The sequence below is a fragment of the Doryrhamphus excisus genome, linkage group LG9 (assembly GCF_037039965.1).
Source record: "Doryrhamphus excisus strain RoL-2023G ecotype Guam linkage group LG9, RoL_Dexc_Guam_v1.1, whole genome shotgun sequence".
NCBI lineage: Eukaryota > Metazoa > Chordata > Actinopteri > Syngnathiformes > Syngnathidae > Doryrhamphus > Doryrhamphus excisus.
The window spans coordinates 11,309,190-11,333,748 of NC_136365.1; the positions used below are offsets into that span (position 1 = coordinate 11,309,190).

General features: G+C 45.5%; 3 protein-coding genes across 7 annotated transcripts; 2 read left to right on the top strand and 1 right to left on the bottom strand.

Annotated features, from left to right (window-relative positions):
- Positions 1–393: 393 nt before the first annotated feature.
- rexo5 (RNA exonuclease 5) lies at positions 394–11,196 on the bottom strand. 3 transcript variants are annotated; one of them, XM_078793398.1, is made up of 19 exons: positions 10,978–11,193; positions 10,427–10,623; positions 10,211–10,337; positions 10,001–10,130; positions 8,625–8,732; positions 8,460–8,548; positions 8,271–8,386; positions 7,715–7,853; positions 7,562–7,656; positions 7,391–7,493; positions 4,887–4,969; positions 4,666–4,774; positions 4,432–4,539; positions 4,171–4,365; positions 4,013–4,105; positions 1,516–1,828; positions 1,034–1,185; positions 824–933; positions 394–757 (listed from the first exon to the last, which is right to left on the bottom strand). In XM_078793398.1, exons 1-19 carry the CDS (start codon positions 10,978–10,980, stop codon positions 658–660), a joined length of 2,370 nt encoding a protein of 789 aa, XP_078649524.1. In that variant the 5' UTR covers positions 10,981–11,193; the 3' UTR covers positions 394–657. The 3 variants fall into 3 exon arrangements, with proteins under 3 accessions (XP_078649524.1, XP_078649523.1, XP_057923983.2); XM_078793397.1 differs by having other exon boundaries at positions 4,171–4,539; positions 10,978–11,196; XM_058068000.2 differs by having other exon boundaries at positions 4,228–4,539; positions 10,978–11,194.
- Positions 8,261–17,100, top strand: eri2 (ERI1 exoribonuclease family member 2). 3 transcript variants are annotated; one of them, XM_078793399.1, is made up of 9 exons: positions 8,261–8,718; positions 10,045–10,175; positions 11,880–11,941; positions 12,020–12,100; positions 12,171–12,298; positions 12,745–12,907; positions 12,984–13,084; positions 13,820–13,990; positions 15,996–17,100. In XM_078793399.1, exons 3-9 carry the CDS (start codon positions 11,890–11,892, stop codon positions 16,989–16,991), a joined length of 1,692 nt encoding a protein of 563 aa, XP_078649525.1. In that variant the 5' UTR covers positions 8,261–8,718; positions 10,045–10,175; positions 11,880–11,889; the 3' UTR covers positions 16,992–17,100. The 3 variants fall into 3 exon arrangements, with proteins under 3 accessions (XP_078649525.1, XP_078649526.1, XP_057924020.2); XM_078793400.1 differs by lacking the exon at positions 8,261–8,718 and having other exon boundaries at positions 9,594–10,175; XM_058068037.2 differs by lacking the exons at positions 8,261–8,718; positions 10,045–10,175 and adding an exon at positions 11,398–11,762.
- Positions 17,101–19,062: 1,962 nt separating this feature from the next.
- On the top strand, positions 19,063–24,559 carry thumpd1 (THUMP domain containing 1). Its single transcript, XM_078793163.1, has 6 exons — positions 19,063–19,611; positions 20,508–20,664; positions 20,807–20,892; positions 23,238–23,400; positions 23,514–24,019; positions 24,533–24,559. Exons 1-6 carry the CDS (start codon positions 19,399–19,401, stop codon positions 24,557–24,559), a joined length of 1,152 nt encoding a protein of 383 aa, XP_078649289.1. The 5' UTR covers positions 19,063–19,398.

Genomic DNA, 24,559 nt, shown 5'->3' on the forward strand with positions numbered 1-24,559 from the left:
GACTTTGATTGGCTAATTGAATGGAGGTTTTCACCTTTGGCCGTGGAGACTGGAACTGCACGGTAGGACGTTTTTACCTTCACCCGGTTGTCAGTTTTGCCGTTTGGAAAACATTAAAGCTGTCTGTAAAGTTGCTTTCTTATTTGATAAGGGTAATTCAAGGTGGAATTGCCCCAATGAGCAGTGCGAGTTTCCGGATGGTCTGTTGTTTGTCACACTTCTTAATGTCGGAACATTATACGTAAGCGACCCAAAATGCAATAAAGGCACATTTAAACTGAATTATTTTAAAAAACGCCGGACATAGACCTCTCAAATCTGGACTGGATTAATCTGCAGACCCCAAGGATTCATAAAAACACACTTTGATTTGTGAAACCTTTTATTGTAGTAGTGGAAATGCAATAAAGTTAATTTTGTATGTTTTTATCCAGCATCTTGGCCATAGTAGACCTGTGTATGTACAGGTCTACTATGGCCTAAAAATGTACATTTTCTATGTGGCTTATCCCTACTAGGGAGTTTTTATATGCCTAAAGGGCCTGTACTGTCGATTCATATGGTCTGAATCTATCCATCCATCTTTATTGAGGTCACAAAGCGACAGCGATTGTCCAAGGTCCCTTTGTGCAAGGAAGAGTTTGCCATAAAAAGACTTTAGATTAATTCACTTTCACACTTCCTTTCCTCTCCGCGGGGTTTGATGACTTTTTGCTTGAAGTCCAGGAAGCACAAACCAGGTGAAGAGTTGGGAGCGCTGAAGAAACACAGCAAGTTGAAAAGAGGACAATCCAAAACAGTGCGGGCATGGTAGAGGCCTGACCTGGGACGTGGAAGCAGGAGCACCACAGACAAGGTGCCTTCTGGGAGAGACATGAAGACTTTCCCCAGGCGGCGGTCCAGCTTCTCCATGGTGTGCTCCATCTGCACCTCCTGCACATAAACACAATCCTTGCTGCTCCTCGCTGGCAAAGTCAAGAAGCTCTCTGCATGAGCCGTCGCCCCCTAGTGGCATAGCAAAATTTGCACAAACCAGCACTGTTGGAGTTACATGCTCCCTGTCGTCGTCAGCAAGCCATGAAGTCATGTGGGGCGGAGTCAGCGCCGGACAGACGAGGAAGTTTTCCCTCCAGAGTTCCTCTAAGGACCTGAGGGCCGCATGTCTGCCCTCTGGACTGGCAAACTCTGTTAAAAACAAACAGTACGCCTTGCTTAATTGATTAAAAAACGTGCTTGTGGTTCCTGTTTGCCCCAGACGTAGCTAAATTAGCTATATTTAGCTAGTAATTACACATCATTGACTTTTGGCATCGCTGACATGAAAGCACATGCCATCATTCCTTGTTTATGATGGTTGATTCGACAAGAGGCGACAGATGAAACTGTTTATACTACCATTTTCACTGGTGTAGCAGCTAGATGGCCACAGTTTGACTCTGGAACAGATCATTCCAATTGACATGATTTCCTGTTGGGTTTGGTGGGGGAAAATATGTGGCCTGTTTGAGTACTCACGTATGCACGCGTATCTCGCACGTCTTCCAGGTTTAGCCTTGGCAAAGACTCTTTCCACGGCTCCAAAGCGGCCGAACCTCTGCACAAGCGTTTCCTCGCTCAGCTCGTACGTCTCGGCAGCAAGTGGCGTGCAATCATTCAGCTCTGAGTGCTCGGCGTCCGGCGCGTGTTCGCTGCGCTTGGCCGAGATGCTGCGGGCCAGGAGGGGCTCGAGTCTGGTGGCGTAGAGTCGGCGCGTGTTGAGCACGTCGCTCATCAGCGCATTGAGAGTCACGTCCAAATCCAGCGTAGACTCGTTGACCGGCCTCTGTACCTAGAAGACGCAGACACCCTCCGTGGCTCCTTGATATATTTCATATGTTGCTGGACACCGTGGTTTGATGAGCCACAGGCGGGAACAAATACTGAATGTGAGTGTGAATGGTTGTATGTCTATATGTGCCCTGTGATTGGCTGGCCACCCGTCCAGGGGGGTACCCCGCCTCTTGCCCGAAGTCCGCTGGGATAGGCTCCAGCACCCCTGCAACCCTCGCGAGGATACGTGGTAGAAAATGAATGAAAGTTTAGCTCCAAAGGGCTGCTGCTGTTTTTGATGCTGACTTTATACCATGGTACCTTGGCATACCAGTGTCACAACTACCGAAGCAAGTTGTCTCTCAGCTGATGTTTGCTCTGAGCTGAGAGCTAAAATGACCAGCAGGCATAGCCGAGGACAGCTACTTGGGGCCTTGTCTGTGTGACCATGACTGAAGACCAGTATGGATGTAAGTAGCATTAGCTGCGCTAGCTAGTGACCAGGAAACCATTAAACATTAGGGGTGTGAATCTCAGCACTGAGAACGATTTGCTATACATCTTGATGCACTGCTAGCGATACCATACTTTATCACATACTACAGTATTAATTGGCCCTGTACCCTAGAAACCGCCCATGAATGATACAGGAAAAGGCCGAAATGATACTGTGTCAAAGCCCAGGGCAGTGATACTGATAAAATATAGAGTTTAACCATGTCCAGTATCAGCCCTATCGCGCTGCTCTGGTATCGTGCCCGTGAAACAACCAATCAGAGAACAGCGCACGAGCGTGAACACACAGTTTACACTGTTTAGATATAATACATGTAATAAACTAAATTTTTTCTGGAAACAAAATGGTCTTTTGATTAAATAGTACGTGATAATAAGCTCATGATTAAATAGTATGTGATAAGATCATCACATGGTTTGTCTGGTATCAGGCCAGGTATCATGCCCCCAAGAGTCAGTATCAGCCCGAGACTGAAGGTCCTATAATTAGCGAAACATTGAATTTTCTGGCGATACAATGCGATAATCATTTAGCTCAAATCAATGCAATCCGATATGATATGATGCAATTTCTTGCGATATGATGCAATTCAACATGATGCAAATAAGCAAAGGGAAAAAATGGAATTCAGTATGGTCCTACAAAAAGGATTTGGCTTTATTCCTTCTAGGCACTTGGCAGTATTCTACTAAAGTGCAGTTTGTCTTTTTTACTATGCACCACTTCTTGATCATTCTTTTTGACATCTTAAAACAGCAACAACTTTTCAAAAACAACTTTCCTCACACTTTCACATCGGCTATGCAATTAAAATAGCAGTGTTTGAGTGGTGGAGTAAAACAATTAAACAATAATTACTGCTGTAAAAAATACAGTACAGCAACAACAAAGTTAAAGTGACACTTTCAACAGTGCAATCAATGTTTGTTTATATTCCTGTCTGCAAAACATTCTGCTAATAAACTGCTAAAGTGGAAAAGAACTTCTACCCTTTTAAAATTGTTTCAAAATTGAGGAAGAAGCCAACTGCTCTGCTGTTCTAATGTTACCTGCAGTGCTGAACACTAGTTCGGGGGGCACAAATAGCTCCTGGACAATTTGGAAAGAAGCGGAAGATCCACTTGTTCTGACCTGATTTGCTAGGCTTTTCCCCGGTGTCCCACCAGGAACTAGACGGGGAGGTGGCGGTAGACTTGTCCGTGTTGGGGTGTCCCCTTTTTAAGGGGGGGGGGGGGATCTGCATGTTTTTCTGCTGCCGTTGTACGGCTTCTTAACGCGGCATTCTTTGCAAATGACAGACATTTTGTCGAGCTTTCCGCCGTTCTTTAAGAATCCGTAGTGTTTCCAAACATACCATTTAAACGTTGCAGGGGGGGTTAGATATAGAAACTCCCTCGCTGCTGCTTGCGTACGGACGTCCATGCTGTTTTACTAGTAGTTGTGTGTGCCTCACGGCTTCCGTCCGTATTCAATACAAAACACCAAATAATGATGGTGCATTCATGGCGCCTGGAGAGATCAATTACATCCATACCCGGTGAGCCGATGCACTCGCATCGCGCGCGTGCGCATTGATGAATCATTATTAGTCATTATTTTCGACACCCTTAGTAAACATAGTACAGTATTGGGAGGGCAGGTAGAGACAGAGCGCCACCCGGTGGCTGAGTTCCTAACAGCTTTTACCTTCAAGGTGTGTCCTTGCACTTGGATGCCGTTCAGTGTTTGCAGTGCCAGCGCGGCTCCTTCTAGCAGCTTGAACTCCACCAAGGCGTGAACCTGCACGGTAAACACAACCAGGACCCCCTCATTGTGAGCCAACACCCTTTACGCAGGACAAGAACCTGCATAAACCTAGAGCGGTTTGCGTGTAAGGAGGGTGGGACGCCCCCAAAGCGTACCCTGTGTGTCCTATTCAGCATTTTCACGCGCCGGACGCGACCACAGCAGCGGAACAGTCGCCTCACTTCTCTCTCGGGGTAGCCTACAGGAAACGGACCGGCAAAGAGCATGCACATGTCCCCAAGGGGTGTGCTCGCCTGCAAGACCACCACGCACGCCGTGAGCAGGACATACACACACAAACCCGCCACCCAGGTCTTCACCTCGTGGTCCAGCTTGGCAGGCAGGTCCTGGGACCGCTTTGAGAGAGGAGACATATGGAGCACAGAGAAGAACGGAACCTTGCCCAGCCTCCTGAAAGAGGCCGCCACCTGGAGGAAACAACAAGAACGTTTCTTCAGGCCCAGCAGGACTGGAGTGCAACTCTACCTAAATTCTACCCATTCAACTAATTTTGAGTGTAGAAACAATACCATATGATTCAGTCACGGTCTCACCTCTTTGTCAGAGTGGAGCCACTGCTGATTGGCCAGGTGTAAGGCCACATCGCAGCGCTTCCCCACGTAGCAAACTGACCTGCCGAGTCGCTGCAACACCTCAGCAAACCTGCGCAGCGTCAAAATAGTCCAAAGTCATCACGTGGATAGACACTGGAGTATAATGGATGTGTGGTAACCACGGTAACGTGACACAAACATTGCTGTGTTCATGTATGTACCTGCTACTGGGCTCTGATTCCGAGTGTGTCGACTCTTCTTGTAACGTCAAACCCCAGAGTTGCTCCAGGTGATCCTCAAGCACCTGACACACGGGACAAGACGCATTGCAGCAACTGTACAGTATGTAGAGCCTGTCTTCACATTCACACCGTCTTTCTTTTGTTGTTGTTAAAGTCCACATTGAATGTGGGCTCATTTCTATGAAAAGGGTCTGTTTATGTTGACACATACAGTGAAGAAAATAAGTATTTGAACACCCTGCTATTTTGCTATTTCTCCCACTTAGAAATCATGGAGGGGTCTGAAATTTTCATCGTAGGTGCATGTCCACTGTGAGAGAGATAAACTAAAAAGAAAAATCCAGAAATCACAATGCATGATTTTTTAACAATTTATTTGTGTGATACAGCTGCAAATAAGTATTTGAACACCTGTGTATCATCTAGAATTCTGACCCTGAAAGACCTGTTAGTCTGCCCATTAGAAGTCCACCTGCACTCCATGTATCATCCTGAATCAGATGCACCTGTTTGAGGTCGTTAGCTGCATAAAGACACCTGTCCACCCCATACAATCAGTAAGACTTTAACTTGTAACATGGCGAAGACCAAAGAGCTGTCCAAAGACACCAGAGACAAAATTGTACACCTCCACAAGGCTGGAAAGGGCTACGGAGCAATTACCAAGCAGCTTGGTGAAAAAAGGTCCACTGTTGGAGCTATCATTAGAAAATGGAAGAAGCTAAACATGACGGTCAATCTCAATCGGAGTGGAGCCCCATGCAAGATATCACCTCGTGGGGTCTCAATGATTCTAAGAAAGGTGAGGAATCAGCCCAGAACTACACGACAGGACTTGGTCAATGACCTGAAAAGAGCTGGGACCACCGTTTCCAAGGTTACTGTAGGTAATACACTAAGACGTCATGATGTGAAATCATGCATGGCACGAAAGGTTCCCCTGCTTAAACCAGCACATGTCAAGGCCCGTCTTAAGTTTGCATATGACCATTTGGATGATACAGAGGAGTCATGGGAGAAAGTTTTATGGTCAGATGAGACCAAAATAGAACTTTTTGGTCATAATTCCAATAAGCGTGTTTGGAGGAAGAAGAATGAAGAGTACAATCCGAAGAACACCATCCCTACTGTGAAGCATGGGGGTGGTAGCATCATGCTTTGGGGGTGTTTTTCTGCACATGGGACAGGACGAGTGCACTGCATTAAAGAGAGGATGACTGGGGCCGTGTATTGTGAGATTTTGGGGAACAACCTCCTTCCCTCTGTCAGAGCATTGAAGATGGGTCGTGGCTGGGTCTTCCAACACGACAACGACCCGAAGCACACAGCCAGGAAAACCAAGGAGTGGCTCCGTAAGAAGCATATCAAGGTTCTAGCATGGCCCAGCCAGTCTCCAGACCTGAACCCAATCGAAAATCTTTGGAGGGAGCTCAAACTCCGTGTTTCTCAGCGACAGCCCAGAAACCTGACTGATCTAGAGAAGATCTGTGTGGAGGAGTGGGCCAAGATCCCTCCTGCAGTGTGTGCAAACCTGGTGAAAAACTACAGGAAACGTTTGACCTCTGTAATAGCAAACAAAGGCTACTGTACCAAATATTAACATTCATTTTCTCAGGTGTTCAAATACTTATTAGCAGCTGTATCACACAAATAAATTGTTAAAAAATCATGCATTGTGATTTCTGGATTTTTCTTTTTAGTTTATCTCTCTCACAGTGGACATGCACCTATGATGAAAATTTCAGACCCCTCCATGATTTCTAAGTGGGAGAAATAGCAAAATAGCAGGGTGTTCAAATACTTATTTTCTTCACTGTAGTATTGTTAAAAGCAGCATCGTAACCTGCAGCATTAAAACATGCATTCACTGACTTCTTGTTCAGTGCAAAATAAGCTATGTAGGGCTCATTTCTATGAAAACAGTCAATTTACATTGACACACAGTATTGTTAAAGGCAGCATCGTAACATGCACACACTGACTTGTTCAGTGCATGATAAGCTATGTCGGGCTCATTTCTATGAAAAGGGTCTGTTAATGTTGACACATCGTATTGTTAAAAGCAGCATCGTAACCTGCAGCATTAAAACATGCATGCACTGACTTCCTGTTCAGTGTGAAATAAGCCATGTAGGGCTCATTTCTATGACAAGTCTGTTTATGCTGACACATGGCATTGTTAAAAGCAGTATCGTAACCCGCAGCGTTAAAACATGCACACACTGACTAGAGCCACGCCGCCTCCATAAAAAGAGTCCCCAAAATCCTGACTTGTGCATCTTTACCTGGACCCAAGTGCAATGTCTTCTTGGTGTCGGCTAACCAAATATTCTCATAACCTTGTTGCGTTTGACGTAAAAGTGTCATATTACTGAATAATACAAATTAGTTAAACAAGTTATCGGTCTGATAGGTTGTGTTGGGTGTCGTTTGATATGGTGCAGGTGTTTTTTTTTCCCATATGTTGATATAGGGGTTGTTACCTGCAGAGGTCCTCTTCTAATGAAGTACTGGGCCAGCTCCAACGCTGCCAAGGCGTCCTCGGCGGGGTCGTGACCTGTCCTCTCCTCTGTTTGGATCCGCCTCCTGATGTACGGGTCAGGAACCATTAAGCCAACAGGAAGTGATCAATCATCACAATCGGTGATGCTTACTGGAGCACGATCTCGGCCAGAACCTTCAGCTTAAACCTCTGTCCAAACTCTCTCCTGTACAGTCGTGAGGTGTCGATGACGTGTGGATGGATGAGCTGCAAACAGTCCAGGTCAGTCAAGTGCGGCTTCAAGGTACTGAAGTGCTCCACTCACTTTCAGGGCCATCAGATCACTGTTGATGGAATGACCCACCAGGACCGCGTCTCGTGGCAACAGCCTCTTCAGCTCGGCTTGAACGTCACCGAGCTTGGTCCTGACCGGCTGCAACATGGCCGCTGTGATACCAGAAAACCTGCACACAGGCCGTAAAGCACCTCCATTTTCCTTCTTCATTTACTCCAAAAGCTCCAACAAGACCTGAAGGGCCTTTCTTCCCACAGGAAATCCAATCCTTTCCAGACACCCCAAATTATCAACACCAAATGCATTCTATAGACAGTAATGATAGTTTCACATGTAGAAAACAATGCTACTTATCAGGAATGAAATGGATAAATTACTTATGTATTGTAATATTGTATTATTATTATGTTATTTAATATCTTTATTTAGACTTCTTTGGCATTTATTTGAATGTTTAATGCTCTTTGTGTTTCCACTCGCTACTCAACATTTGTAGTTCTTTCTCCACTTTATTTCATGTCCCATGTTGCCTCTCCTCACTGAATCTACTGTAGATGGCGTGTCTCGATGGATGCCGTGTGCGTACTGTGTGATGTAGTCGAGTATTTTGTTGTCAGGTTTCACCAGTCGGTCCAGCATGCACGTCCCCTGGCAGTCCACCAGGGACACCCTGGTCACCTCGTAGCCTCTCACTGTCAGACACTGCCAGCATCGACAATCAGCAACACCAGGAAGGGGGTGGGCTTTCACCAGGAAGTGCTTTTTGCTTGCTCACCATTTCACAGTCCAGTCCAAACAGAGGACTGGCGTCCGTGACGACATCATCGCTATGGGTGCACACAAACTCCTCGAAGCCTGGCATCCCTGCAAGGAGAGGCGAAGGATGGGAAGTGAGAGGGCGGCAAGGAGGGAAAGGAAGACAAGAGGCGGCAACGACGACCTTTCACCGGGTAATGTCCCTTGATCATCTCCTCCTGGGGGAGCAAGTAGGCTGTCAGACCATGCCTCCTCGTCCCAAACTTGGTCACGACCGGGTGAGTTGTCAGCACTGTCACACATGTACAATACAAATTATATATATGAACTGAACAAAAGTAGTGATGGCATAGCCAAACTAGATCAACTATGGTGAGTTCGAGGACTTGAGGCAAAACATGGTCAGTGAAGCAAAAAGATATAAACACGTAAAAAATGTGGGCTTTTTTTAAACAGCAGTAGATGTATGCGCTACATTTTACCTATTTTACCTATATTATTAGGGTTGCATGATAACGCACCAATGGAATGATGACATCATACCAATAAATGTGATAAAATAGCTCCAGTGTTTATATTTTAAAAAAAAACTCCAAAGAGGCAAGATTACCCATACTGTGTGTCTGAGCAAATCAAGCGCTCCTTTTTTCTCCTGCCTGTGACGTTTAAGGCCTGTCGTAACTTCCCATGTAAACTTTCACTTTCCAAGGAAGGACGTTGTTCCAAATGCTCCGCCATGAGGGGGAAATAAAACCCATGGAGCACACAAAAAACATCAGCCTCCTGAAACACCAGCGCCATGCTGTTTGAAAAGTGCAAAAGGTTTGCCAGAGACCTCCGTGGCGTCACAGACGCTGCTCGGCGCGTGTGCCTGAATACAGTGCACCTCGCTGGGCCACAGCAGGCGGCTCCTCTGCTGATATTCTCCTGACAGTAGTCCATCTATTCTTTTTCTCTGTCGCTTATCCTCACTAGGGTGGGGGTATGCTGGATCCTATCCCAGCTGTCTCTGGGTGAGAGGCGAGGTACACCCTGGACTGGCGGCCAGCCAATCACAGGGCACATATAGACAAACAACCAATCCCCCAACATTCATACCTATGGACAATTTGGAGTGGCCAATTAACCTAGCATGTTTTTGGAAAGGCGGAGTACCCGGAGAAAAGCCACGCATGCACGGGGAGAACATGCAGACTCCACACAGTGGAGTGTCTTCCCGATCTCCTGACTGTGTGGCCTACATGCTAACCACTCGTCCACCGTGCCACATGATAGTCATCATTTCATGATGTTTCATTAGGACTCCTCAACACATCATCATTTCTTCCACTCCTTACCAGCATGCGTGCACAAACTACACTTACATCTACATTTTAAAAAGTACATATGAAAAAATTACTAGTCCGTTTGTTTTGGGGAAATAGGATATTGTGCATCTCTAATTATGGATTTAGACATTTTTATCCACTTATTTTCTGCATGAAAACAACATATTTTCAGTGTGTTTATATGCGTGGGGCCACACTGTAGTAGTCAGTGTCACAGCTTATTTATCCTCACCTTTGTGCAACTTGCTGCTGCCTCTCTCTACTGGGCCCACGCAGGAACCGTCCAAAGTGGCCACGTCACTGCTGAATATCCCGGAGAGCAGGTTGCTGGTGGACGGCGTGGATGGCGTGAAGGTGACTCTCTAAAGCATCCATGCAAAGAAGGCAGCATGCACTGAGCCTCCATAGTGAGTTGAACTACAGCACTGCTGGTTGTACTTACGCTGGTGTAGTTGCTCCTCAGACGCCTGAAAGTCATGTAGTGTTTGTAAAAGTCACGTTGGGTCACACCCTCCACCAGCACAACATTGACGCCTTCCACATGCTGCTGCCCGTCCACACTACACCAACTAGAAGACACACACATACATTAGATAAATACAGCACACTATTGATGCCAATAAGCAAAATACATTAGAAAACGTTTTATGGTGATGACCTGGGCTGTTTGATGCCGGTTATTCCCGGCAGTGCGGCATAATGCAGCAGCTCCATCAGCTCCTTGGCTGTGATAGGATGCTGGAGGTGCTCAGGCAGCACGGACATCCGCGGTCCACATTGCCCGTTCTCATCAGCTCCAATTTCCCGCCCCTTCAACCTCTTGGCTGGGCCATGACCCGCGTTGCTTTTCCTTTTCTGCTCATTGAAAGTCGTTGACAGCGAGGGCGCCATGTTAGATCTGATCTCTATGCTTGGCATGAAGCACCAAAAATAATTCAATGTAAGAACACTGCATAACTCTAACTACCGTGTTGTTGAGAGCACCAAAACATAATCCACGGATTATGTCATTTCGTTAAAGGGTTTTAACACTTTAACACAAGGTGCTTTCTTTGATGTTGGAAATACTAGCAAGATACACGCTTGACGTTACATGCAATATTATAATTTCCCGCGTGACTTTATGACTTTACGTATGTAGAGAATTAATACATATGTACACTATTAACACACTAGTGAATATAGAGTACTGCACATGTGATTAATTACCATGATATGACGTTCCAACGTCTTCCAAACTCACGCAGTAACACGGTGACTGATACAACACGTTTGACCCATGCTTAAGTGGGTATACTTCCTGTTGACGGAAGTCGGTGGTGTAATTTTCACTGTACTGTTGTCAAAATAAATACCATCTCGCATACATTTCGTTAAAAAAACGTCTTCGTCTTGTGATAGTTTTTGACTGAAAAAATACGACTATTTTTCAGTAGTTAGAATGTTTAACTTGCTGTACGTCGTGCAACTAGCATGCTGGGGTGGGAACAGTTTCTTTTAGAACGAGTCTGCTCTGTTATCGATTAGTAGGGAGGTATCGAACAAAGAACGGGATGCGGAGAGTTGAGAAAGAATGCGCAATTTTGCACCACTTTAAAATCAGCTAGCGTGAACTATCCGTTAAATATATTTCGTCGTGTGATATTTTTGGACTAGAAAATACGACTATTTTGTAAAACATTTTAGTAGTTTAAACGTTTAATTTGTAGAAAGTATGCTGAGATGTAGACCGTGGGATTTTATTGTGAAGGCAAACAGAAAGGAAACGTTCGAGCGGCTCATGTTTGAACGGTCTGCTCTGAATTCGACTTTGCTACCTGGCGGACGAAATTAGTCGAACAAAGAGAACTGGATCCGGAGGTTTTAAAAAGAACGCGCGATTTTGTGGCACCTTAAAACCGCAAACGTCAAGTGTTTGTTTAAAGTGCATCGTTTTAAAAGGTGTCGAGAGACGCCTTCCGAGTGACAGACATGTCCACAAAGAAGCTAGCTAAGTAAGTAGCATAGCATCATGCTCGATCACGGCGAGCTCACTCACCGAGTCAGCTAATGAACATATTTTCCTATTGCTGTTTTTGATATTTCGCATTGAAGTATTTTTATCTCCACAGAGAATTAGGAATGCTGAGGCAGCGCAGTCAATCCTCGGCTGTAAGAAAGACTCTCCTGTCAAGTTAGCGCCGTCAATACACAATGTTATATCATTGCATAGGGTCAAATTTCCTAACTTTCACCAAAACATTTCTTTCAGATCAAGTCTTTGCATATCTGATCGTCATCGACTTCGAGTCCACATGCTGGAGAGATAAAAGGAACTCCACCCAGGAAATAAGTATGTTTCCCATCAGTACAAGTACAATTACCTTATTATTGTGTCTTTCCTCTTCTTTCATGGTTAACAGTTGAATTCCCTGCTGTTCTTCTGAACGCATCCACCGGGGAGATCGAGTCCGAGTTTCACACTTACGTTCAACCTCAGGAGCATCCCGTACTGTCGGCCTTCTGCACCGAGCTAACTGGCATTACACAGGTGGCAAAATATTCACACCACTGACCTTGACTTGGCCAAATAGCATCTCCATAATGCAGCCATAACAGCCATAACTATCTTCAATCACAATGTCCTAATGTTGAATAATTTGAATTTTGCAAAGGAAGCGAGTTTTGAATTTGACAGAAATACTATAATATAATATAATAATATATTGATTGATCAAATACGCTATCCAGTGAAATCAATGACAACCATTTAACTTGGAATGCTTCAAGTAATTTCTGGATTTATCCCCCCTGATGTATTCTGAGGATAGAATACGTTTAAGCTAATATACAACACAAAAAACAGAAGCAAGTCCAGTCCTATAAGTGGCATTTTCAACACAGTCAAAGAAATGCTGAATGATGGAGACGTAGCCAAAGAATGAGACTTTACATGTGGTTGCGTAACGCCGGGTCATGTTTGTGTGCGACGTTCAGGTGCAAGTCGAAGCAGGAGTCCCGCTCCAGATCTGTCTGTCTCAGTTCAATCGCTGGCTGCAAACGCTGCGCCTGGAGAAGGCGCTCCTCTTTCCCGGCCGGCAGGACGCCGCTTCCGCTCCTCCGCCTTCCTCAAAGCTGTGCGCTTTCCTCACCTGGTCGGGTAAAAGATGACGGACGCCAGCATTGAACACAGCCAACGCTGACGTGCGATGATCACGCTTCCTTTCCTGTGTCAGATTGGGATCTGGGAGTGTGTTTGCACTACGAGTGTAAACGCAAGCAGATCCACAAGCCAGACGTGGTCAACAGCTGGATCGACCTGAGGAGCACCTACAGGGTAAGTGCACCCTTGCATCCAACAATACCATCGTTAAAGGAAGAAAAATGGCTCATTTTCTGATTATTAATTAATTATTTTGTTGTTTATATGAGATGTGAATATTACCAGCATATTCATAACTGTGTCATACCATGTTACAACCTCATGGCAAAAACCAACACTGGAAAAACACGAAACTTTGTGGTGGAAAAAATATATAAAAAATGGGAACTTTACAGAAATAAAGTCACAACTAAAAAAATAATAAGAAAAATAATCTTGTAATGTGAGAATAAAACTGTTGTTGTAATATTAGCATTTCGTAAGAGAAACATTACGAGGAAAAACATGCCATTTTTCAAGAGGACAAAATGGGAATTTCACAGGAATAGGAATATTGTCAGCATAAGCTTTTTTTATTGGTGTGACTAAAATCCCAATATACTGGTATAACGTTTGACAAAGAAATGTAACATTTCAAGATGAAAACATTCTGAAGTACTGATATTCTCGTATTACTCACTTACAGTATACGTCGTAGTATTGTATTAAAGCAGTACGAAATGAAGAGGGGAAACGCCATACCCCGACAAAAGAATGCAATATTATATAAGATAATGAAACTTTACACAAATCGTCAGACCATATTACACTTTTAAAAATGCTTAAATATGGCGATCTTTGTAGTTTGAATAGCATTATTTTCAAAAATGTTTAAAAACTTTTTTCCGGTACACGTTGTTGTCTTTCCAGATGTTTTACAGCAGGAAGCCCAAAGGTCTGAACGGTGCGCTGCAAGATCTGGGAATCCAGTTTTGTGGAAGAGAGCATTCCGGTCTGGATGACGCCAGGAACACAGCTCAGCTGGCAGCGAGGATGATGAGGGATGGCTGCGTGATGAAGATCACCAGAAGCTTAGTGAGGGTGAGTGGCCATCCTCGTCCAGCGACCCCCGTTGCTGAATTCCTGCCTCCCGTGCCGAGCGCACCGCCCTCATTCTGCATGGGAGAAACGTCATCCTAGAACATGCTAACGGCTACCCCAGTAGATTGGTGACATTTTCAGAAACGCATCGTTTAATACAGTCGTCAATCACTAGCATTAATAAATGATCAGGAAAATGGTTTATTCGTTTTAAAAGGGGCCTATTAAATTTCTTTTAGTGGCACAATTTTTTTTACATGCAATTAATGTAATGTTTGCACCCAACACAATAGTTTAAGGAAAGACGGCGGTGGATGGGGAGCCATAAGCGGGTACAAATATTGATGGGAAATCGAGAAAGAAAAGGGTATTTGATTGGTATTTGATAAGTGTAACTTCCAAGCCCAGGGAGATGGCTGTTGCAACAAGACAAGAAAAGTTACTTTAATATACTGTTGCTTGTGAGAATGTACCGGAGCCCTGCCGCCATTTTCTTATTCGATACACATCTCGATGCACTGCCAGCGATACGATACTTTTAACGATACATGGAATTTTCTGGCAATACGATTCACCCTCTTCATGATGCGATATGATACGATAATCATTTCGTTCAAATCAATGCAATCCAATATGATATGGTGCAATTTCTTGCAATATGATGCAATTCAACATGATGCAAATAAGCAAAGGGAAAAAATGGAATTCAGTATGGTCCTATAAAAGGGGTTTGGCTTTATTCCTTCTAGGCACTTGGCAGTCAATTCAACTAAAGTTCAATTAAACAATAATTACTGCTGTAAAATATACGCAGCAACAACAAAGTTAAAGTGACACTTCCAACAGTGCAATCAATGTTTGTTTATATTCCTGTCTGCCAAACATACTGCTAATATGAATGAGCTAGCAGTTAGGCTAATACAGTAGTGGGGACCAGAAAGTGTAAAACAACTTGTTTCCAACAAAAAAAAATTGTTGAAACAGTGAAACAAATTGTTTCCAAATTCAGGAAGAAGCCAACTGCTCTGCTGTGCTGAACACTCGTTTGGGGGGGGCACTTGTTGGTCAAGTGGTTAGCGCACAGACCTCACAGCTAGGAGACCCAAGCTCAATCCCACCCTTGGGCATCTCTGTGTGGAGTTTGCATGTTCTGCCCGTGCATGCGTGGGTTTTCTCCGGGTACTCCGGTTTCCTCCCACATTCCAAAAACATGCTAGGTTAATTGGCGACTCCAAATTGTCCATAGGTATGAATGTGAGTGTGAATGGTTGTTTGTCTATATGTGCCCTGTGATTGGCTGGCCACCAGTCCAGGGTGTACCCTGCCTCTCGCCCGAAGACAGCTGGGATAGACTCCAGCACCCCACGTGACCCAAGCAGTAGAAAATGAATGAATAAAAAGATTGTTTTTAAAAATATAGTATAGTAGTTTCCTTGATCCGTGGTGCTTTCAAGGGCCATTGAGCAAAGTGGGGATACCGCTTGCATTAAACATGCAAGAACTGGGCGATTTCTAAGTGGACGGCCCGTATTTCCAACAAGGATACCCCTTTACAGAACACATTTCCTGTGGCCTGTGAGCTGAGTGGTTTGTACCAAGTGGATGGTATCAAGTGGATGTCAACGTGTACGGAATTATTTACCACAGAAATCTACATCTCTCTCAGGACTTTTCAAGTCCCTTACCTGCTGTCATTTGACATTTCCTGTGACCATTTCTCCATGAAAACTGAATGTGACATTTATTGATGTATTTAACGTTCCACTTCTTATGCCTGGTGGCATGTTGAGTGTTTGGGTGATCCGCTAGTTCAGCCCTCCAATGACCCTTTCCCTTCCTTATTTGCTTTGTTTCTGCCCATTCTTCATCCACTAAGTACCCCCGCATCACTAAATGTTCCATGAACTATCCAGCAGGACTTTTCCACATTGGTCATTTGGCGCCCCCTCCTGGTGGAAAACTACAATAGAGCGAGAACTAATGGAATGCTGTCTTGTTCTCACAGGAAGACAAACCAAAGAAGCCAGCAACCTCCTCTCCGTCTTCTGTAGCAAATGCCACTAAAGTCCTAAACCTGCAGGATAACGCCAGTCCCAAGGTCTCTGTCCCGGTCTGTCAGAGTCTCGTGTCTCCAAAGACTCTCCTCAATGGTACGCCGTCACCCCTGTGTGGTCTCTGGAGCAGGACGAGATGCGCCACAGCGGTGGATTCCTCCAACAACCTCATTCTCTGCTCCATGGTCATGGGGAGTCTCCAACACCAACAGGCCCGAAGAAGCGGACCCCCAGGACTGGGGGAGGAGCACATCGAGGAGTTGGCAGTGGAAGCAGAGGACAGGTGCGGATCCTATGATGACGTGGTGCTGGATGACATCGGTATGGATCCTGAGGGGACTTTGGAGGCCATCTCTGATTATTACAGCGCGTGGGGAGAACCTGTGGGACCTCCAGGTGATACAGCCGTGTGTCATGATGTCCCTGGTGGACAGAACCCTGGCTTTGCAGTTCTCCAGGCGGCTTCAAAACAGCAGCAGGCTGCATCAGCGCATAAAATCAATAAGACACCCTCCTCCTTCAGGACCTTCGTCCCAGACAGGTCGTCCACCCCCGACGCCTCCATCTTCCGTCCCAAAGGAGGCATCGCATTATCAACGTCGTCCTTTACTGCCCTCACTGACTCCCGAAAGAAGGTTGCCGCTTCGGCTTCCTTCAACGTCCCCAAGACCGTCCTCTCCTTGAGACCCGCCAACGTCGTTCCATCAGGAACGGCCAAGATCACGCCACCGCTGTGCATCTGCGGGCGCCGCAGCAGGCGTCTGCAGGTGTCCAACGGTGGTCCCAACCACGGCAGAGGCTTCTACTGCTGCGCCGCGCGCCAGGCGGCAAGGAAGGGATGCAAGTTCTTCAAGTGGGAGTCCACTCTGAAGAAGACCAGCTCCGTTTTGCTCTGTCACGCCGACACAATGCTCGGCCCTCGTCGCCCTCAGAGGAAGAGTGTGTGAGTGCAAGCAAGCTTTAAGCACGTAAGGCCCATGCTGTCTTCCCCCACAGTGCCGTCTGCTGGATCAGGTCCTGCCAGCTTCATTATGATGTTTCCAAAGAAAAATTGTTAGCTTCAGTTAGTAGATGAACATCTAGAGATCATCTGCGGTGCTGTGCTGGGCAGTGGGATAGCCACAATCCTCAACAACTATCGGCTCATATCAAACCTATACCATACTTGGGGAAAGTCTTGGAAAAGCTGACTGACTTTCTCCTCTGTAAGCCCCACCACAGCACTCGGACAGCTCTTGTCAAGGGGACACCGTATCTGTCTGAAGATCAATGCAGGCAAAGTTTCTTTCAGCTCTGCAGTTGATCATGGGATCTTACCACAGAGGTTCGAAAACTGGCTGGGAATCTCTGGTACTGCTCTAAAACGGTTCAATGTGTACTTGGTTGGAGTTGGTACCTGTGTCTCTGACCAAATGGTTATGACCTGTGGTGTTCCCCAGGGGTCAATCCCAGGACCATGCTTCCTTTTTAGGCCAGCCAGCCGATACGCAGCTGCAATGTGTCCTCCCACTGTCATTCAGAGCACACTCACGGCAGGTGCCATCAAACATGGTCCTGCATGTTTCTATGTCACAGCATCAAACTGAAACTTCAAACTTTCTGCAGCGAAACTCAAACAAAAGTCAAACCATTGTCTTTGGCGCACAGAAACCTGGAGACTCTTTGTCTCAAACCTCATCATCTGGTTAGAAGTCGAGGGGGAATAAAGGACTCGTATCTCAACTTTAACAGCCACATGAAATCATGAGCTTTCTATCCGCTAAAAGGTGTTTCCCAAATCAGGGGACTAGTGTCTAAGGCAGATTTAGACGGACCAATCCATGCCTTTGTCTACAGCAGGCTAGACCACAGGAACGACCTTGTCACTGGGCTCACTAAACCAGCCGTAAACCAGCTGCAGTACATCCACCATGCATGCTGCTGTTCCAGTCCTGACCAGAACTACAAATTATGACCCTATTAGTCCAGTACTCGGGTCTCTGTACTGGCTTCCTGTGGCTCAGAGAATGGATTTTAAAACAGCTCTGCTTGTGTACAAGTCTCTTCGTGATCTAGATCTGAGCTCTGAGAAGCTCAGGGAGTGGTCTGCTGTGGGCACCCAGAGTCGGGACTAAACACGGTCAGGCTGCCAACATGACAGGACAGGATTGTCTCCAGGCTCCAAATCTGGGGAAGTTTACAGAAACATTTGCACTGCTTTGAAGGTTCCAATGAGCACAGTGGCCTCCATCATCCCCTAGTGGAAGAAGTTTGGAACCACCAGGACAGGGGAGAAGGGCCTTAGTCAGGGTGGTGACCAATAACCCCATGGCCACTCTGTCAGCATTCTTCTGTGGAGAGAGGAGAACCTTCCACAAGGACAACCATCTCTGCAGCAATCCACCAATCAGGCCTGTATGGTAGAGGGGCCAGAAGGAAGCCACTCCCATGGTAAAAGGCACATGGCAGCCCGCCTGGAGTTTGCCAAAAGGCACCTGAAGGACTCTCAGACCATGAGAACAAAAATGGAACTCTTTGGAATGAATGCCAGGTGTTACGATTGGAGAAAACCAGGAAGTGCTCATCAGCAGGCTAATAGCATCCCTACAGTGAAGCATGTTGTTGTGGAAGCATCATGTCATTTTTCACTGTTTTAGTTTTAATACAAAAAAATAAAATCACATTGCTATTATAGGGTGTTGTGTGCAGAATTTTTGAGAAAAAATTGTATTCAATCAATTTTGGAATAAAGCTGACATTAAAAAAGGAGAAGTGCTGTGAATACTTTCCGGATGCACTGTATATTTAAACACAATAACACTAACAATAGACGATTGTTCCCTGTAATCCATTTATATATTTTTAGAACATAATACTGTAGTTAAACAACACGACAATGTAGCATATACATGTAGAAATATTGACGACGCAACAAAAAAATGGAGCTATGCTTCGGAAAATCACTCCGGTGCTAACCCAATACGGATATAGTTCCTGGTATCGGTAATGTCGATATCCGTATTGACCCCCAGCATCACCACCTGTCTGTTTAGTCCCTCCCGACTCGCCGTAGAAGACCTTCAAAACAGCTATATATGTTTGCGAGGGAATCAGTCGTCTGGCGGCGACTAAAGTTCCGTTTTGTATTTGAACGCACGTTTCCAAGGACGCGTCCAACTTGATTTAGCGACCTCGTTACGTCTTTTATGTCGTAGTCTGTCGCCTTAAAGCTACTTCTGCGCTTCCAGGGGCGGCTAAGCTAGCTACAACGCAGCAACCACCAACACGAGACGACAGCCGTGTTGTGTGTTTGACGTCACATGATTGGTATTATTTTTTATTATTAGTCATCGTGTTTATTGATTGGCGTCATTCATGGCGGCCGCGCAGGGAGAGACGAGGAAACGGAGCAAGAAGTACTTCGGTTTCGGCGGCTACCCCCACAGCAAACGTTGGAGGGGGTCCAGGGAGCTGGAAGTGGGCATGCAGGGCATCCTGATCACTTGCAACATGAACCAGAAGAAGTGCACCGCCGAGGCCTTCGACCTGCTCAATGAGTACGCCGATCAACTATACGGTCCGGAGAAGGTCAGTGCAAACGCTCATTCATTAAAACCACGCCGTCGGATCCGATCATCAAATGTATCGTCATTTCCGGTGCTAGTGGGGGCAATAAGACCAAATTGATTAGCATCTCATGTCGCTGGAGTTGGAACTGTCACAGACTACGCCGTCAACTTGCCAGAGAGCAGTGAGACGGAACTGAAGCACAGCCGGTATTTTTTAGTGGTCATTTATACAGTTGGCATACCGGTGATTTTTTTTTCGACGCAAGCCGTTTCTGGGCAGAATTTTTTGCTTGAAACTATGAGCTCAAATTTGGTTTACAAACTGGTAGTTATTGTATTATAGCTGAGTGTAGAGCTAGCATTAGCACTAGCCGTATTAGCAGCATCAGGTGGAAGAAAAAGGCTACCAATACAGTGTAGCGGTCTATCAGGTTAAATGGTGCGTTCAAGGGAGAAGAGTTCACTTGGAGAAAACAAAAATTGTTCACAAAGAGATTGCGATAAAAATGCTTTTTCATCGGCCATGAAATGTAATTAATTATGAGTTAACTGTGGGCAAGATGTGAGTTAAATGTTTGAAGTGATTGACAGCCCTGGTGCATCATTGAAAGAAAATTCCCAGTGAAAATGTCCAGAATTCTGTTTTGTTAATTGGTGTTTAAAATTTGCTGTATCAAAAAATTCCTTTCACAGAAATCCCATACCTAAAAATTCACTTTATTAAAAAAAAACAGTGTAAATAAATTCATTGAAATAAAATTCAACATAAAATTGTCAACATGTGTGTGATTTTAAGATGTGTAGTGAAGCCATAAACAGGCTCTAGGGATGCATTTTACTGTGACAACTATCAAATGTCCATTTTGCATCATAAAATGGCACATTCAATGCGTGTGTTGGGCTTTTGTGCGGCAGTTTCAAGAGGACGAGGGCAACTACAGCGAAGGAGATGTGGACGATGCACTGAGGAGGGAAGTGGCGCAGCTGAAAGCCGGCCCGGGGAAACAGTGGCGTTTCCAGGCCCTGGAGAGCGGGGCCAACAACGTCATCTTCATCAGAACTCACAATCTGGGTAAAGCATTCCACCTGGACGTCATTGTTTGATCGGAGTCGGAGGACGCCTGAGGGAATACGTTGTGGTCGTCGACGGCGACGCATTTGTCACACTAATCTCTTCTTCTTTGTATTGTTGCTCATTTTTGCCTTCGCTGCAGAGTCTGACAAGCTGGTTCATCACATCCTCTCGGACCTGCACGCCACCAAGAAGAAAAAGACACGCATCATCCTTCGAATGCTGCCGGTGAGACGCAAAGAAATCATTCATTCATTTTCTACCGCTTATCCCCACGAGGGTCGCGGGGGTGCTGAAGCCTATCCCAGCTGTCTTCGGGCAAGCAGCGGGATAAACCCTGGACTGGTGGCCAGCCAATCACAGGGCACATATAGACAAACAACCATTCACACTCACATTCATACCTATGGACAATTTGGAGTCGCCAATTAACCTAGCATGTTTTTGGAATGGGGGAGGAAACCGGAGTACCCGGAGAAAACCCACTCATGCACAGCGCAAACATGCAAACTCCACACAGAGATGCCCAAGGGTGGGATTGTACTCGGTTCTCCTAGCTGTGAGGTCTGCGCGCTAACCACTCGCCCACCGTGCAGCCTGAAAACACTGAAAAGACCAACAAGCCCCCCCCCCCCCCGAACAAGTGTTCAGCACAGCAGAGCAGTTGGCTTCTTCCTGAATGGCCGAGATGTGGAATCAAACTCAGGTCTCCCAGCTGTGAGGTCTATGCGCCAAAGAAATCATGTGGCTATGAAATACAATAATCCCTCGTTTATTAAGGAGTATTATTTATTTCTAAATACAATATTTGATGATTAGATCACTCCAAACACCCCTATAGTCACCTTTACACTCCTATTACCCAAAATAGTAGCCATAATATGAGGGAATAAGACACTTCTTAATACACTCTTTAACATGATTAGAGCCTTCTAGACATAAAATAACACCCCTATAGTGACCTTTACATTCCTATGACTAATATAGTACACATGATAAGAGACAATAAGACATAGAAAACCTTCAAAATACACGTTTTAACATGATTAGAGCCCTCTAGACATGAAATAACACCCCTATAGTCTCCTTTAGACTCCTATTACCCAATATAGTAGACATCATAAGAGAAAATAAGACATGAAACCTATTTAGCACCTTCTAAATATTATTTTTTTATATTATTAGTCATCTTGACATAAAATAACACCCCTATAGTCACGTTTACACTACGACTACCCAATATAGTAGACATAATAAGAGAAAATAAGACAATTTGCGATTCATGTGTGTTGCCGTAAATGTGTTCCAGTGCTAAGAGAGCTGCGTGGGGGTGTGGACAGGAAGTGACATAAGGGGTTCAGATTTGAGTTTAAGCGTGCCATGGGTTAGGGCAGGGGTGGGCAAACTACGGCCCGGGGGCCACATCCAGCCCGCCAAGTGTTAGAATACGGCCCGCCCGTTCTTTCCAAAGTATTTCATTTAAACTTAATGGGGTGACAGGGCCTTCTCCATTGCTGCCCCCACCCTACTGGAACTCTTTGCCCCATTCACTGCGTGTTTGCCCTGACCTTCCCAGTTTCAAAAAACAACTAAAAACCCACCTCTTTAAATCTGTTTTTAATGTCTAACTTTTTATACTGGCGGCACAGGGTCGTGTGGTTAGCGCGAAGACCTCACAGCTAGGAGACCAGGGTTCAATTCCACCCTCGGCCATCTCTGTGTGGAGTTTGCATGTTCTCCCCGTGCATGTGTGGGTTTTCTATGGGTACTCCGGTTTCCTCCCACATTCCAAAAAACATGCTAGGTTAATTGGAGACTCCAAATTGTCCATAGGTATGAATGTGAGTGTGAATGGTTGTTTGTCTATATGTGCCCTGTGATTGGCTGGCGACCAGTCCAGGGTGTACCCTGCCTCTCGCCCGAAGACAGCTGGGATAGGCTCCAGCACCCCACGACCCTTGTGAGGAAAAGCGGTAGAAAATGAATGAATGAATGAACTTTTATACTTGACTGCTGTGCCCCGCTTTTACCCATGTTTTAACTGCGTATAAACGAATGAATGTTGTATTTTAATGTATCTTTTACTCTGTTTACTTGCTTTTATTCAAGTCCATTTTTCTGTAAAGCGTCTTTGAGTATTTTGAAAAGTGCTATATAAATAAAGTGTATTTTTATTATTAATAATATGCAACCTGCGATCATGACTTGAGCCAACTTTTTGATGGTTTAAGTAGCTGTTTGATCAATTTTGTTATTTGATGGGGTCTGTTGTTTACAAAAAGCTCCTTGAAAAGGGGACATATAGCAGATTGCATGACATTTTTATAGATGGTGGACTGTTACGTGTAAAATGTATAGTATGCTCCCCCCCCCCCCCCCCCCCCCGTCAATTTTGTTAAATCAATGCGGCCCGCGAGTCAAAAAGTTTGCCCACCCCTGGGTTAGGGCCACAGTAGTCTGGTGCTTGTGTGTCACAGCCAACGTTACAGGAACACTGCTGACACCAAGCGACTAGCGTACATGAAGCAGTGACACCCCACTTAGTATGATCATTGTGTGGTTCCACCACCCAGGTGATGGGGACGTGCAGGGCCTTCCCGGAGGAGATGCTCAGGTACCTGAGCACCTTCCTGCAACCCTGGTTCAAGAAGCCCAACAGAGCCACCTACCAGGTCGCCTTCAAGGCACGCAACAGCAGCCACAACAAGAGGGAAGACATCATCAAAGCCATTGCAGGTGATGCTGCTCGTCCCACATGTCGGGCCAAAACGGCTTGGAAAACATTAGCATTGCTCACTGGAGCCACCTGCGGGACCGGAATGGAACGTCCCGTTTGTCTTTGTGCACAGGCCTGGTGGGGAAGCTGAACTCCAAGAACAGAGTGGACCTGACCAACCCACAGCTCACCATCATCGTGGAGGTCATCAAGGCGGTGTGCTGCATCAGCGTGGTCCGAGAATACACGCGCTACAGGAAGTACAACCTGCAGGAAGTGGTCAAAGACGATGCCCCCAAGGCGGATGACGATGCCCCCAAGGCGGATGACGATGCCCCTAAGGCGGATGACGCCGCCACGGCCGAGCCTGACAAGGAAGGTGACGCAATGGAAGTAGAAAGGAAGGAAAGCGATGCAGCAGCAGAAGGCAACAAGGAAAATGATGGAGCAGAAGAAAAGAAGGAAAATGATGGAGTAGCAGAAGAAGAAAATAAAAATGATGCGGTAGTAGAAGAAAAGGAAAACGATGCAGCAGCAGCAGCAGAAGAAGAAGAAGAAGAAGAAGAAGAAGCAGCAGCAGCAGCAGCAGAAGAAGAAGAAGAAGCAGCAGCAGAAGCAGAAGAAGAAGCAGCAGCAGAAGCAGAAGAAGAAGAAGCAGCAGAAGCAGAAGAAGAAGAAGCAGCAGCAGCAGAAGAAGAAGAAGAAGAAGCAGCAGAAGAAGAAGAAGAAAAAGATGCAGCAGCAGCAGCAGAAGAAGAAGAAGAAGCAGCAGAGGAGGACAAGAAGCCTGGTGAAGAAGATGTGGATGAAGAAGACGAGCCACAGGACTGTAAGGATGTTGAGGGTGATGGAGAGTGAGCTTGTGTGTCTTTATATCACAAGGAAGGCTACTGCTGTTTTTTTTTTTATAGCCACAAGCCGCAATCAAATGAGGTTAACAAAATGTGTTTTTATTGCTAATTGTTAATTTATGCAGTTTTCAGTCATCAGCAGCTTTTTAAAATGATCTTCAGTTGTATTGCTTTGAATTTAGCAGCTCATCTTGTGTCACAGTTCTCTAAAGTTCCCCAATTAAAAATCGGTCTTTGTGTTTGTTTTGAATCAGCATTTATGTTTGACGGATCACGGCAATGTTCCTCCACACACCACCAGGTGGCGCCACTGCTGCAGTTTCCGTAG

What these genes read in the sequence shown, in the direction of transcription:
- rexo5 (XM_078793397.1), bottom strand. An exon ending in ATACTCGACTACATCACACA is followed by an intron (nt 7,854 to 8,270) that starts GTACGCACACGG and finishes GCCTGTGTGCAG; the next exon opens with GTTTTCTGGTATCACAGCGG. An exon ending in ATGTAACTCCAACAGTGCTG is followed by an intron (nt 934 to 1,033) that starts GTTTGTGCAAAT and finishes GTTTATGTGCAG; the next exon opens with GAGGTGCAGATGGAGCACAC.
- eri2 (XM_058068037.2), top strand. Translation starts at nt 11,740, where the DNA reads ATGTCCACAAAGAAGCTAGCTAA. An exon ending in TCCACAAAGAAGCTAGCTAA is followed by an intron (nt 11,763 to 11,879) that starts GTAAGTAGCATA and finishes TTATCTCCACAG; the next exon opens with AGAATTAGGAATGCTGAGGC. An exon ending in AAGAAAGACTCTCCTGTCAA is followed by an intron (nt 11,942 to 12,019) that starts GTTAGCGCCGTC and finishes CATTTCTTTCAG; the next exon opens with ATCAAGTCTTTGCATATCTG.
- thumpd1 (XM_078793163.1), top strand. Translation starts at nt 19,399, where the DNA reads ATGGCGGCCGCGCAGGGAGAGACGAGGAAACGGAGCAAGAAGTACTTC. An exon ending in AACTATACGGTCCGGAGAAG is followed by an intron (nt 19,612 to 20,507) that starts GTCAGTGCAAAC and finishes TTTGTGCGGCAG; the next exon opens with TTTCAAGAGGACGAGGGCAA. An exon ending in AAGAAGAAGCAGCAGCAGAA is followed by an intron (nt 24,020 to 24,532) that starts GCAGAAGAAGAA and finishes ACACACCACCAG; the next exon opens with GTGGCGCCACTGCTGCAGTT.